General features: G+C 39.0%; 1 protein-coding gene across 2 annotated transcripts; it reads left to right on the top strand.

Moving 5' to 3' along the window:
- Window positions 1-140: 140 nt before the first annotated feature.
- RWDD3 (RWD domain containing 3) lies at window positions 141-14,788 on the top strand. 2 transcript variants are annotated; one of them, XM_027722763.2, is made up of 4 exons: window positions 141-2,482; window positions 8,321-8,805; window positions 9,517-9,632; window positions 9,731-14,788. In XM_027722763.2, exons 1-4 carry the CDS (start codon window positions 2,479-2,481, stop codon window positions 9,843-9,845), a joined length of 720 nt encoding a protein of 239 aa, XP_027578564.1. In that variant the 5' UTR covers window positions 141-2,478; the 3' UTR covers window positions 9,846-14,788. The 2 variants fall into 2 exon arrangements, with proteins under 2 accessions (XP_027578564.1, XP_027578562.1); XM_027722761.2 differs by lacking the exon at window positions 141-2,482 and adding an exon at window positions 2,745-2,842.
- Window positions 14,789-15,111: the final 323 nt, after the last annotated feature.

Here is a 15,111-nt window from a genome sequence, read left to right as displayed (position 1 = left end):
TTCCTTTGCCTATGACCAGTTTGGACCATGGCCTCTCGTGTAAAATAGAAGCCATCGATTTGTTTTCAACATATTATGAAAAAAAAAAAGACTGAAGTCATGGGTTTTGTTTTCCAATGTTTTGCCAATTTTTGTGGTAACTACAGGAAGTTTTAGCTATTTTGCTAACATACTGCTGCTCTTGCCTGCAGCTTCTGAAGACTGTGACCCCATAAACTTCCTGTCTGTAGAGACAGCTAATGCTTTAATTGATCATTAGTGCACTTTCAAAATGAGTTTCCATCTGCCAAAAGATTAAGTGTCTTGGGGAATTGACTTAGAGCAGTTTGATGCATGGAGGATAAATGCAAGTGCCTTTAAAAAGCACTGCTAGATCACAAATCCTTGAAAAACTTGCTTCTAAAGGAAAAGTAATAGAAAATATTTTTTCTCTGATTTGTTTTTTCTCAAATTGGAGAAGGTCTTTTTTGTATATATCAATGAGAGTTCATTAACTCATTTTCAAAAACTGAAAAGCAAAACCTCATGGAAAATGTTGAATTTAACCTTAGAACAAACCATGTGAATTTTGGTAGTTTTAATTTGCAACGTAGATTTTTTTGTTAAATGAGTTTATTCCAATAGTAAAAAACTACATGCTTTGGGCCAAAAAAAAAAACCCAAACAAACCCCAAACTTTTGCACGAGCTGTACTTGAGAAAACTGGCGGGAAAACACCTCCATGATTTATCATGTATTTTCACAATTACTGGGGTCGCTTCTGTTTTCTTCAAGCTTTTGCCTTTTAGCTTATTTGGAGAGAATTTACAGGTTTTCATGTTGGTTTCTCTCTGCCACTTTTGTACAAGCCACTTTTGGGAAAACTTCTACCATTGCAATAACACATTTATTACAGAAATGGTACCTTCTTTCTTACGTATCAGAAAAAGCAGTGCTATTTAACTCAGGTAAGGACAGTTCTAGCTAGTAAGAATGCCATTCTGGCTACAGTAGAGCTGGCAAAGTTGTTGTAGCAGAAAATATGGGAACCGTAGTTGTCTTACAGCAGTGCCAGAGACGGATGTGGTTTGTGTTGTACTGGTTATCCACCACCTTTGCTGTGGTTATGAGTTCCTCATTAGTGTCTGTCTTGTGACCCCCAAAATGGGCAGCTGCAGTGATTTTCACACTCTTCCTACTGGTCCTTTAATGCCTTCTACAGTACACAGCTTTAGGACTGTGTGCAGTTGCGGTAGAGGAGAAGCCTGAGTGGCTGGCATGGAAAAGATGGTAAAAAGATAGAGATGGACATTTTTTTCCCAAATGTCTGTCTACTCCTCCCCTGATTCACCACTCAGGGGAAAACAAGTCTAAATGCATTGTTTTATATATAATCACTAGTGGTCGTCGAAGCAACACCTAATTGATTAAGGCTGTAATTGTAGTGAGTGGAAAGCAAAGGACACTACTTTTGCAAATAACACTGGGAAGATTTATCTTACCTTTGTATGAAAGGTTGCATTCTGTTTGGCTTGTCAGGCAAAGTGGAAGATACTGGTGGCACAATCGTTTTATGACAGGATGTTGGAGCTGGTTTAATGTAGGCTGACTCTAAAAAGTGGAGCTTTACTTTTTTAACTTTGCCACATGCTGATAGGAAAGAATCCATTTAAAGAATATGGCTAATGCTATTCTATCGACACTGCAATGTTTGAAGAAATCATTAAAAAAAAGGGGGAAATAAGATCTTGGCCTTCAATTTATTAATAATGGAATATGAAGGCCAGATTGTAACTGTAGAAGTTCATTTCGAATTTAAATATTTAGCATTTTCAGTTGTCTGTGAATACAAGAAAACTTATTACATTAAGATGGAATTTAGATCTTTGACATGAAGCTGATATTTTCATAGTGTGAAAAATATCAAGCTGACATTATACTGTCTTATTTGATGACTTCCAAATGTCAGAGTGCAGTAACTTATTCATAGGGACCTCCATGTCTTGTGATAGTGTCAATTTAAAAGACATTTACATCGACTTTTTTATTTAAACATGTAAAATGGAATATGCAAAGTATATGAAGAGAAGGGGGAAAGACCGGGGCGAGAAAGTTCTTAATAATATAATGAGGCACTTCTAAGGCTAATTTCCAGCACAGCCTTCTGACAGCGGCAGGGGCTGCACCCGGCAGTGCCGCTCCGTCACAGCATCCCCCTTCTTCCCGGCCCAGCGCTCTCGTGCTTCTTGTTATTTCAACTGAATTTAGGGACTTAGAAATAGCAGGGTATACTCTCCTGAAAAGTAACCCCCCTATCGCTTCCTTTTAAAAGTGATTTTATAATAACGGAACATACTGAACGTTTGAGATCATTATGCCTGGGAGCTAACGGTGCTGTCGGCTGTGCAAGACCTCGGTGTGATGGCTGGTAACGGGATTGTGAAGCTACAATGACTGAATACAAGAAGCCTAATTTTATATTCCAGTAAATCTTTGTGTATGGGTATGTGCGGCAGCGCACCGCCGGGCCGCCCAGGGCCCGAGGCCGACCGGGGATCGGAAGGTCGCACAGCGCTGCGCACCGCGGGGCAGGGAGGGACGCAGAGAGGGGGACAGGGAAGAAGGGCGACACGCGCGCAGGGAGCCGCCATTTTATTCGCGTCCCTGCGGCGCGGGCCGGGCCGACGGCGCCCCCTGGCGGCCGTGGTGCCGGGCGCGCGACCGGCAGGGGGCACGGCGCGCGACCGGCAGGGGGCACCGCGCCCGCCCCCGGCGGCCATGTCGGAGCTGGCGCGCGAGGAGCTGTCGGCGCTTGCCGCCATCTACTGCGAGCCGGGCGGCTGCGAGCTGCTGGCGGCCTCAGGTGACGCGGCCGCGCCCTGTCCACAGCCCGGACCCTCCCGCTGCCCCGGCGGCGACCCGGCCCCGCTGCCCTGCGGGCGGCTCAGTCGCTCCTGTGTTGGCGCTCGGCGCCCGTCCCTGTCCCTGACCCGCCGTGTGTCGGTACTGCCGCGCTTAGGGCACGGAGCCCAGCGGGCCCTGCTCGGTTATAGTTAGCCACCTTCGCTGTCCCGGCTGTGCCCAACGCCTGCAGGCACTGGCAGCAGGGAAGGGCCGCGCTGGGAAGGGGCTGGCTCTTACCTAGGTACATAACCAGGTGAATCTCATACGTGTAACAGGACCAGGTGTTTATCCTGTAATACTTAATAGGGGTGTAGCTTTTGCTGTGTATGAGATCAGCGTGAGACCATGCTGTGCTTGGGTAATTTCTGTTTTTCTGGGGTAAGGTAATAGCCTGGGCCCTATGATGTGCCAGGGGTTCTCCAGCTTCAGCAAGATGTGTATGGCCGTAGGTTTTACAGGGTACTGAGGCTGATGTGTGTGTTTGGTGCTGGTGGAATGGTCGGATGGTCTGTACTCCTTGCTCCCGTCAGCTGCTGGTTGCTGTAGGGTAGGAATGCAGTCAGTGTAGACACCTTTACTTCACGGTTTCTGCACTAGCCACTGTTTAGAACGTCGTGTTAAGGGATGACATTTATCAGCCTGTGCTGTGTGGTGATGTGAAGATGCCCCTTGAGCAAGGGAGAATAAACCTCAGTAGTTCCAGTGTACAACAGCAGTTACTATCAGGCTTGAATGTCAGGTGGCATATGCAAGTGTTGTGTGTCTGTGTGAGATCCAGATCATAAGTAAATTTTGCGTAGTGCATACCACGGATGTGACAACTCTTGCATATTTGTTGGAGAGAGATACACACACTCACAGAGATGCACAGAATATGGCTATATTCTGTATCACTCTTCCCTGGTGCCCTAGGAGCTATTGCAGAGTGCTGCTCAGCTCCCCGGCAGAGTGATGGACAGCAAGTGGCTTCCTGCTGGTTGGACTTCACTGAAGTCCTGGGGAATGCTGTTAAAGAGGGATGCAGTGGTCTGCTGTCAGATTTTGTCTGCATATGTGTGTATTCAGCCTGAGAGGACTGGGATTATTAAGAAAACACTTTCTTACTGTGAGGCTGACTGAGCATTGGAAGAGGTTGCGCAGAGGTTGTGGAGTCTCTCTCCCTGGGGTCAAAAGCCATCTGGACATTGTCCTGGGCAGCCTACTGTAGGTGGCCCTGCTTGAGGGGTGAGGTTGGATCAGGTTCCTGCCAACATCAACCATTCTGTGATTCCATGAAAATGGCTTTGTTGTGTGAAGTTACATGCGGCTGCTTTTGAGCGACTCACTTTAACTAAAAACTATGTGTGTAGACAGCCTCAGAAGGATGAAGACATCAGTGTTTGCAGGGAGCACAATTAACTGGGGTAATCTAAAAGCAGAATTTTGTGTCTAGATCTGCGTGACACACCTCTTGCTCCAGTGTAGGCGTGTAATTCTGCCATTTTATAAGGTTGTATTTTTAAAATGTGATTGCTGAAATGTTTCAACTGAGCTTTATCTTCTTAAAGTGAAAAAGTTCAATAATGTTATTTTGGGCATAGTTTGAAAATACAGTATCCAGGCTTATCAGATGTTAATTTTAAAAATTGTGAACGTACCTGAACAGTGCATATACATGTCTGTTCCTCCAGATCTGTTAGCCAAATATATGCACATTCTTCTTTGTGCTTCATATATGGAAGAATGATTTTGTGTTTATAAGTTACCAGAATGTAAAAGGCTTAGAAGCCTTCCTGGAACATGAAGTGAGGTGCCACAAATGCAGAACGAGAACAGGCTATTTTATTTATACTGACTTTACGTGACCTTGTAGGGCTTTTAGCCAGGCTCTGTTCATGATATGTTAGGATCAGGTATCTCTGGTTGATTTCCATAGTTTTCTGCTGGAATTGAAAAGATTATTTACAACAATGATTATTGGTATTTTTCTTACTTTTGGAATTTACCTGTCCTATGTTGGAGCTACAGAATCCTTTAGTCTGTATACAATTAACTTTTGCTGTAGTCATTAGCTTATATTTGCTTTATCTCTTTGAACCATATAAATTATCATTGACAGACGGGGCATAGACATAACTTCCAGTAGGACTGTTATTTTGTGATATCTCTAATATATTAAGAGTAATTTGTGTGTAGATCCACAAGATCAAAAAGGAGATCATTGGGGATTTATGGTTTTGAGGAATGTAAGAAAATTCTTTTGCAGGTCTCTTGGTATGGTAAAAACTTTGGCTTTCTGGAATTTAACAATGAAGTATTCAGAACGTAAAATGTGTTTTTATTAAAACCAATGTGTTGATGAATTTAAATAAACTAATTACGGCGTATCTTTTTTACCTTACGTATCTATATGCAAAGATTAGTGTTACAGATAGAAATCCATAATTTAATTGTTAATCTGTTCTCTTCTAGTCTGCTCACCAAGCTTGCTATAAAAATATATTTAGATATTCTAAGCTTGTATGTTAGTAGGTGCCATTTTCTGAATTTAAAAATAGACTGCATGTGTTGCATAAAATGCCTTTGGGCAGGAGAGGAGGGGGATATCTGTCTAGTTGACATGGAACATAAGAAAAAATCTGAAGTATGCTAGAGCTAAATATACTGATAAGCATGCAGCTATGGGGAAAATGAATTAAAATATATTGAGTATAGTCTGATTAGCACATTAAATGCCAGCAGAACAGTCATACCCAACCTTTTATTTCAGAAATAATCACCATGTTGCTGTGAAGACAACTCAGCCCTTGTAGCATGTGCAAACAAAGGAAATGTTCCTTTGGAGCCAGGTTGTGCAGGGCGTCGGTGGTTTGCTCTTTGTTCTGCCGGCGTCTGCAGCGCTGGTGCAGAAAATGGACGCTGCAACATTTAAATAAACTTTGGATGCTGTAGGTTTTGAACTGATTCTCCTTTTTTAAAAGTGAGTCTGAAGCAGATGTAAATGAGCACGGCTGGACTTTTTGCGATGGCTCAGGGTGATACACTTTGGGATGCGAGGCTGCACTGCTTCCTTTGGATTAGTTCATCATCACAGGGAAAGGTGTGAGATTGTTGCAGGCTTAAGAATAAGATCACTGCAGCAGGAGGCCCTTGTTGAAGGGGCAGGGTTGGCCTGTCTGTTTATCCCTAGGTTACTTCTGAGTTGGTGAGATCCATTATGACAAGCTAGTGAAAAAATCCTATGAGGATTTTCAGAAAAGTAACATGTTTTTCTGTCACTGTAATTAAGCTGGTAATAGAGCAGTATTCTTTTATATAGGCTGTGCATTTTAAAATCTCTTGGCAAGATAGCTGAAAATAAAGTGATTCACAGGCAGGAGTACAATAATGTTCCTACCGTTCAGCCAGGTGCAGCTTGCTTCCAGCTGGCTGCACCTGGTGGGGCTGCCCTGAGTAAGGGGTGGCGGAAGGAGATGGGGCAGCAGGCACTGTCTGTGTCTCATGTGATGCTCAGGGGTGTGCAGAGACCCTCTGTGGTGGCCCGGAGGGTGCTGGGGGTCCCAGGAGGTGCAGTGCAGTCTTTTCTTCTTGCGTCTATGACTGTGTGTGCTGAGTGTAATGATAGAGGAACCATCATCATTAGTACCCAGGAAGAAACATTTGTCTGGGCAGCAGAAGACAGAGATTGGAATGGGAAGGCTTGAGGTCCCCCTGCATAGCTGCTGACCATGTGTGAGGGTTTCTTCCTAGGCTCGTGCTTTTCTGAGGAGTACATTTGCCTTTAAAATAGCCTGGAACCTTTCATAGCATCTTGGAAGATTGGACATGGATCGTGTTGGCAGGGAACAGCACTTTGACACGTAGTGCCTGTGGGTATGGGCATGGTTGGGTGTAGTTTTGTTTAATTCTCTGGATTTGCATCGCTGCTTTCAGCACTGGATTTGACTCTCTTTAGGCAGTGATGGTCTGTAGATATTTGGAGACTTCTTTATAGTACTGCTAGACTTTTATTGTTGGGTTTGGAGGGTTTGCTGATTTTATTTTGTGAATGCCCTGACCTAGAGAGTTCTTTGTATGATACAGGAAGGAGGTTTGGAAACAAGCCCTTGGGTTTGCTCTCTAAAGTGCTTCTGTCTGTCCAAGTAACTTTTAGGTCCTTTCACTTATTTAGTAAGTTTCTAATATAAAATCATGGAGAGCACTGAGGTTGGTTAGCAGTGTCAGCAATACCAATCAAACATAATTCAACTGACTGTCATGTAAAGGAAGGTAAGGTAAGGTAGGGGGAGAAGAATGCAAGTCACTTCAAAAGAGCTGCTCTGAAACTCAGCTCTGTTCTAATCTGCCTTTCAAATCTGGCTTCTCCTGCCCTCATAGAATGAATCAGCCTGACATTTTAGCAATTTTTTAAAGAAAAGGGGTGAAGTGCTTAGAATGCATCAAAGGGGTGAAGCAGAGAACATCTGAAGAAGATCATCTTTTATCTGATTGATACCATCTTACTTCATGGCAGAGGAGCAAAAGTAGGTTAGGTCTTTGTCCTCACTTCTCACTTTGTCAAGTTTTGTATTGTTTTTCCATGAAAGGTTTTATTTCAGGAATTACTGTACATAATTTTCATATTAACCATCTTTGATTATATGGTTTATTAGAAGGATGTGGTCTTTAGCCCTTCGTGCTGCATACTGTTTGTATCCTTTTCACTTTGAAAATAATTCTGTTCTAAAGTAGATGCTACAGATTTTGAGTAAATATGCAGATATATAAACATACATTTATATAAGTATATGCATATTTATATATGTAGTATCTAGGATCAGATATCCAACAGAGTTGTTTTCATTATATCAATCCCACCGTTGTAGAGGAGTTGACAGACAAGATTTAAGCATATTTTCTCTGCAAGTTGTAGGGGACAAAGAATCCTACTTCTTTATTTCCAAGTCTCTTGTTAGTGTGGAACTGCTTTTGACTGGTTGTCTTCAAAAATATCCAGTGCAAGTCTGTTTGCCTGGTATTGATGTTAGAAGTCTTACAGATTTCTTTAGGAGCAAAGTTAAGGCAGTGCTGAGTCCATCCAGAAAAGTCTCTATTTTCAGTTGTCCTTGCTGCTGCTATTGAGCTGTAGAAGCTGAGTTATGTGTTTGAGAGAGACAGTTCTTTATTCCTGGCTTGTCTAGACTTTGAAAGAGCCAAAATGTGTGAATACTTTTTAGAATGTGTTAATAACTTTCCTTCTATTATGTTGTGGAAGTGTTTAATTTCAGGATTCCCTGCAGGTATAGCTTAAGCCATTGGGTACAACCACCCCACCCTGCAAAAAAACCCCACACCCTTATTTTGTATGAAATTGCAGTAATTTGAGTGGAATTGTTAGAGAAAATAATATGACCTAATGATATATGTGTATTCCAACTTGAAACAAACTATTAATGTTTATTTTTTTTATATTTTCCAGAGACGCATGGAATCTCATTTAGAATTCAAATCACTGTGAAAGAACTGCTGGATACAGATGTACTTTTAAAGTTGTTATTTCATTTACCAGTCAGTTATCCATCAGCTGTACCAGATATTTCTGTTAACTCAGACCAGCTTACAAGGGCCCAATGTATGGACGTGAAAGATAAATTACTTGAACAAGCAAAGAAGCATCTTTCTGAACCCATGGTACATGATCTGATTCTTTGGATACAGCAGCATCTTAAAGATGTCATTAAGCAATCAGCAACAGTTTGCAGTGAAAAAACTACTTCGTCAAAAGGAACAAGTGCAGAAGATGGTATCTGGATGCTCCTTTTGCATTTAGATCACATGAGAGCAAAGGCAAAATACGTGAAAACTGTGGAAAAATGGGCTTCAGATCTAAGGCTGACTGGAAGACTGATGTTCATGGCCAAGATAATATTGATTCTTCTTCAGGGTGACAGGAGCAGCATTAAGGTGCAGGAACAATGAATGTTGACTAGTTCTATTGATTTACCACTGAAGCCTACATGTCTGAATATTTTGTCTGTGTTTTTCTGAGATTAATGGTTTTGGAAGCAAATTGATCATTATGAGAATAGGAAGGCCCAGCAACTTTATTCTGATTTAAGAGAAAGAAGGTATTCTATATGAAAGAAACCAGTGATACTTGTAGACCTGTGGTCTGTATTGCTTTGCTTATCACTGCAGCTGTACCCCTGTATTCCCTTTGTTTCCTGACTTAAATATGCCTAGGTTCAGTTTCCTGTATTTCCCAAATGCCCCAGAAAGTAGAAAAAATTGTGATGTGAAATGAATAACAGACATATTTCTAACTCATTATTAACTGTTTCTTTCCTTGACTTGGTGCTCCTCATGCATGCCTGGGCTTTGAAATTCTTGTCTATACTTATGAAGTCCCACTGCATTAGGTGGGTTTTTGTGCCAGTGTTGGAGGAGAATGTTTTGGCTTTTCTAAATCATTTAAGCCTGCACTTAATTTCAAACTGATGAATAGAAGCAGTCATGCACTGTTTGGGATGGGCACTTTCAAAGTTTGATTGCTATGTTCTGAAAAAAAAGTCTGTATGTTTCATATGAATTTTTGCATTTTTTACTAAACTTTGAAAATACTCAGTGACATCTAATATTTTGGGTTTTTTTCTTTTTTTTTTTTTTGTCATTTAGGACTACTTGATTCTTCAGAAAACTTGTAAGGTAGATGTGGACTCAAGCGGAAAGAAATGCAAAGAGAAAATGATGAGTGTACTGTGTGAGACAGAAGTACAATCACAGCATAAAAGGTATAATTTAGTAGTGTTGTGGATAGAGAAGTAACAGAATTGATAATTACATTCTGACAAATCTGGACATGTTAATGAGTTTCCCTTTTACAATGTAGGTTTCAGACATTTGAAGTCAAAGAATACTCAACACTGAAGGAATTACAAAAGGAATTTGAAACTGCAGGACTTAAAACTCTTTTCTCTGAGTTTGTGCCTCCTCTCTTAAAATAAAATTAAAAGAAAACATGGGACCTTTGACCGAAGCAGTAGTTGACTACAGCTGCTGATGGAAGATGAAAGGACTAATGTGGCAAATGTTAAAGCTTTTCTGCAAAAAGTGCCAGAAGTAGTCATCCTCTTGCAAGAAGAAGGCAATTCATACATTAAGACTGTTTTGCAGTCCCTGTTTTTCAATGTTTTGTTTCTTCTCTCTCATGGCAGAGTTTGTTGATAATGGTCTGCTAGAAAGCATGATTAATTTTGCTTTGGGAGATTATATGAAGATATTTCTGTATAAAAACATAGCAAACGCAGATTTCAATATGTGAGGACAGCATATACTTAATATTCCTTAGGAGTTCATTTGCTAACTTTTCATTCTCCATTTAATTGACTATAAATGCTAGACTATTGATTTGAAGAAAAAGCTCGTGTTCCTTTGGCCCTGAAAAAACTTAAAGTGTCTTTTTGAATGTTAGTTTTAATTCTAAAATGTATAAAAACACCTAACTGTAGAATTTAAATTCATTAAAAAGCTAAGCTAAAGCCAATGGTAATATTTGCTTTGATAGTTTACAGATTTCTTTTTGCATTTTATCTGGTTTTACTGTCTGTGCATCTTTATATATCTTGATTCAATTAAACTGTCAGAGCAGCATATATACAGACTTCTGTCTCTCAAGACTTTGGTCAAGTTTTCTGGTTTGGTGTTTTTGTTTGTTTGTTTTGGTTTTGTTTTGTTTTTGATTGGTCACTGGCCTTGGCCAGCTTATAGTTGTGGTTTTTTTTAGTCAGTCTATGTTTTACATTTACATTAGTATAATGTTACAAATTATGTACATAATTTTATAAACTTTGCAAGTTGTGCAAGTTCTGTTTGCCTAGGGAGAATTGGATACTTATTTCTTAAAATTATTAATGTCCTTTGGTTTCTGTTTTACCTGAAACCATTCTCTAGCCAGGCTAGATAAATTATCCAGTAATAAAAATTTTGCAGTCATGAATTTCTCAGTAACTAGCAATGTCATTTTGGTTGGTTTTAGCATGTACCTAAACATGTGCTTTACTGCTCTCTAAAACTCACTCCTAGAAGCCAACTGTCTCATGTATTCTTTGTAAACTAAACAGATTTGATAAATTCAGTATAAATTAATTTATCTCCATTGTACTGGGAGAAGATCAGGACACTTTGGTTAGTTTCTGTCCTGGAAAATTATTATGTAAGATACAATTTCCAGTTTCATACTCAGACCATGAAATCATTCCTCTTTCTTTATATATTCTAGAAAAGTAAACTCGTAAGACTTTTAGGTTTTACTTTTTTTAGGGGTTTTTTTGAGATATCAGATGCATAAGGGGTTGTAGACGATTAGAGAGTTTCTGAAGTTTCTAAGGAGTTTGCTAATTTTCTTAATAGAGAGTGTCTCAAATATGTATGTTGCATGTTATTTTGTGCACTGATGCTTATTTAATGACATAGTAGAAAAAGTTCTTCTTAATAAGTCTTTCATGTTTAGCACATGTAATACTTCAGGCACAGTAGAAAACAGTCTGGGTTGAACAGGTTTTACAAATCTGTTTTATATTATTTTGAAATGGCTTCCTGAGAGATAGGAATCTAATTTTCCATCATTTTAAATGCATATGAAGATGAATTCTTACTGTTATGAAGAAGAATGGAACAGAAGTCTCTTTAAAATATTAAAATAACATATATTTTAAATTATAGTTTCAAGAATTGAGCTGTTCTCAGGTAAAATACCTATGTTGAAAAACTCTGTGTCAGTGGAGTATAGTCTTGAAAAGATGCCAGGGGTCTCTCCTTATGCTATGCGGATCTGACAAGTATCAAACCCAAGAAAAGGCTTATGCATGTACAATACAAAAACATAATCAGTATCTCTCTGCAAAATGCCAGATGGATTTCATGTCCTCAGCCAAATCTTTACTTTAAAACCCTCCAAATTTCTGGAACAAGAACAGTAAGGTACTTTAGCACAACCCATATCACAATATTTTGCCGTTAAAATCTGCCTGAGGCCGTATGCAACATGCATATAAATCTGTTGTATATGCTTTCTGTTGATTTTGGGAATAAGGTTGAATAGCATACCTACTCATGTGATCTCAAATTGCATGTGACTTAAAAAATAATTGAGGCATAAGTTGTGGTCATCTTTCTTGCAAGATTAGATGGAGACCCACTAATTCTTTTCTCCCTACAGAAAAGTGACTGTAATTGGCTGCACAAGAAAAGCTATTTGTAGGGTCAGTGGTTGCCAGTTGCACTTGAATATAAACTGATGTATTTTCTTGAGTTTTATTGCCTGATGCCTTCTTGGTCAACTGTTTGGCCGGAGCTGGCATTCTGAAGCAGCTAATTAAAAAAACAGATAAAAAGAGCAAATGAGAATTGGGTAAGTTGCAGCTCTCTTCTAATCTGCGCTCATCTTTCTGCCAAATGAAGTTGTAAGAAGCTAGATGATTTCTGTGTTTCAGGAGTTGTAAAATGCAGTTTATACAATGGATTTTTACCATAGTTAAATTTGTTACTCACTAGCTTACATTGGACAAATCCACAAGTTCGGTGTAGGAAAGGACTGCAGGTTTTTTGGTTGGTTTGATGTGCTTCAGGAGAATTACAAATCTGATCAGCTTGATACTGTTCAGACAGCAGAGAACATGAAAACTGATGTCAGTCTGATTCTGTTAAAACAAATGCTTTTGCCTATCCATCAGTCAGTCACTTATTTTGAAGGGTAGGAGGATATCTTCTGTTCATATGAGTAAACAATGTTTTTCAAGGCTGTTCTTTTGGAAGGATGTTGCAGCTGTCTGTTAACTGATGGTTTGTTTGCATTTATTGTAAAAAGAGATGGGCAAGCCTGTGAGCCCCTGGGGCACAGAAGTCGTCAAAATAGGTAGTGTGGTGCATGTTCTGCCCTCCAAGGGAACTGAAGCAGACACAGAAGAACAACAAAACATGCAGATACAGAAAAACAAAATGCAGGGAAAAGTCAAAACTCTTGAGCATTGTTAAAGAATGCCTATCAGAGTTTAAAAAGTTTGGGAAGTGTATGTAACTATCAGAATCTGACAGTTCAGTTGCAAGGAAGAAGAAATCCACAAATCAAAAATGATTTAACAAATAAGAAGCTAGATTTCTTGTGGATATTGTATTATAAGTAGTTCTTCAAAATACATGGTTAGTAAAGCCTTGTTTCTGGTGGCCTATCTTGTTTCTAAACAATAGCACACATGAAGCCTTCCCTGCAGAAGATACATTCCCGATGGTATTCTCCCAGGTGGGTTCCCCAGTGCCTGATGTTGATTGTGCATAAATTGATTATTGTTTACATGAATCTTTAGAGTATGAATAGCATTTCTTCACCTGTTACCTTGTTCATCAAAGTTGTAGGTACTTGGTTTCTTTCAGGTTGTTAACCTCTCATTTTAATTGAAATGAGTTAAATTAAAAAGTCCTGGGATAACTTCATAGTATAAACATGCATGCTTCTGTACAGACAGCACAGATATGTAACCATAGTTTCCTTTGAAAATCAGGCTAAAATGAAAGATGTTGCAATAGGATTGACAACTTGAAGAATCAAGTTTTTAGGACAAAAGTGAGGTTTGTTTGGTCTTTTTGAATACCTTGGCATATTAAGTGTAAAGAAAACAAAAAATGGGTTAAGAAAACAAAAAGGATCTAGAGGAGGGAAGTAACTTTAATGGAGGACATCATCGGTATTAGGAATTCACCTGCTTTTCATATTTAGTCTCATTAATTTCTGCAGCACCCTCGACTCTGATTTGTTATTTGATGTTGGAAGAAGGACAGGACACTGTAAGAACTCATATACGAAAATCCTTGGCATAATCAATTAAAAATAATTGAAAGTAGATTTGATTGTTTTGTGAATAAGGCTGATTTTTGCAGGTTTGTGGTTCTGTCTCATTTTCCTATAATAAGATCATTTGTCTCTTATTTCTGACCTACAAAACTCAGATTAGTATAAATTATATGCAGAAGTACTGTAATGAGCCTAAAGAAACTTCATAGTGGAAAAAATATTTTGTTTATGTTGTTTCCTTTAAAAATAGTTTAATAAACCCTGCATATGGGTGATTTAAAACCGAGTGTCCCTTGATTTGTTAAGCTTTATCTGTGAAAATACAAACATAATCATGTTATAGTACATCTGAAATAAGATGATGAAAGGTTGCACTCACTGTATTTTTGCCAGAGTTTGAAACTGAAATTGCTTATATTATGAAATAGTGCAATTGCTGGAATCAACTTTCATATATCTTATAGTAGTATTAAGCATTATCATCCTGTCTTTTAGTGCATAACACATGCAACACTGGCAGCACTCTGTCTGGCTTTATATTTTCTATGTGTACATATTTTTATGTTATCTTATGCAACAGTCATGATTATTTATATTAATTATAGACATAAATGGAACTTGAAATGTGAATATGGTAATGCCATTTTGCAGCTGTTGTTCTGTGCCGCGTTCATGTATTGGCTTTTGTATTAGTTTGTGTTGTCTAACTTCAAAGTATTAACCCACAGTGAAGAGAACTCTTCAGAATGACAGAAAAATTTGCCTAAAAGACATTCATTTAAGGAATTCTTTGGACTCTAAAAATGAATGCCTTAATAGTTGCAGTTAATTATGCATTCAGATACTTGAATTTTATGCTAATAAGGTAACAACTGCTGCACTTCTTATTTTCTTTGTGTTTCTTAATGTAATACCTGTTATCTATTTGTATTTTGCATTAGAACATAGCTGATCATGAAATTGGAGTCAATGTTTTATTAGTATTTCCCATTGTAAATGTCTGTGATTCATTATATGTATGCATTGTTATCTATTATAACACGAATGCAAAGAGCTATTTTAGGATGAAACTTGATACAAAAGATCTCTGCATGAGAACAATAACTCTACTTTGTGCTTCTTTTCCTATTGTAACCTTTTAAATTCCTGCACCTATGGGAAGCACTCAAATGATCAGAGTTTTCTGGAGCTGAATTTAACAGGCCAATTCCCTGTGTTACTCTGGATCTTGATGCCTGTGGGGTGGAGGTGGGGTACTCTGCACGCCTCTGTGGGACTACTTTTGGCAACATCGAACTGTTCCACTGAAGGAATTAGCTGGATATTTCTGGAACTTTAAGCGGAGACTTGGGGGAGTTAATTTCAGCGATGGAGAAGAGGAATGGTTGACTGCTGCTTGATCCGAGCTTCACTTGATCAGGAAA

The sequence above is a fragment of the Pipra filicauda genome, unplaced genomic scaffold (assembly GCF_003945595.2).
Source record: "Pipra filicauda isolate LSUMZ 115617 unplaced genomic scaffold, ASM394559v2 scaffold47_size6085603_pilon, whole genome shotgun sequence".
In the NCBI taxonomy this organism is placed as follows: domain Eukaryota; kingdom Metazoa; phylum Chordata; class Aves; order Passeriformes; family Pipridae; genus Pipra; species Pipra filicauda.
The sequence above is the reverse complement of the archived record's forward strand: the minus strand, read 5'-3'. Positions and strand labels throughout refer to the sequence as shown.

Coding starts and splice junctions, on each gene's coding strand:
- RWDD3 (XM_027722761.2), top strand. CDS start 2,758: ATGTCGGAGCTGGCGCGCGAGGAGCTGTCGGCGCTTGCCGCCATCTAC. Junction 2,843..8,320: donor CGAGCTGCTGGCGGCCTCAG/GTGACGCGGCCG, acceptor TATATTTTCCAG/AGACGCATGGAATCTCATTT. Junction 9,633..9,730: donor GTACAATCACAGCATAAAAG/GTATAATTTAGT, acceptor TTTACAATGTAG/GTTTCAGACATTTGAAGTCA.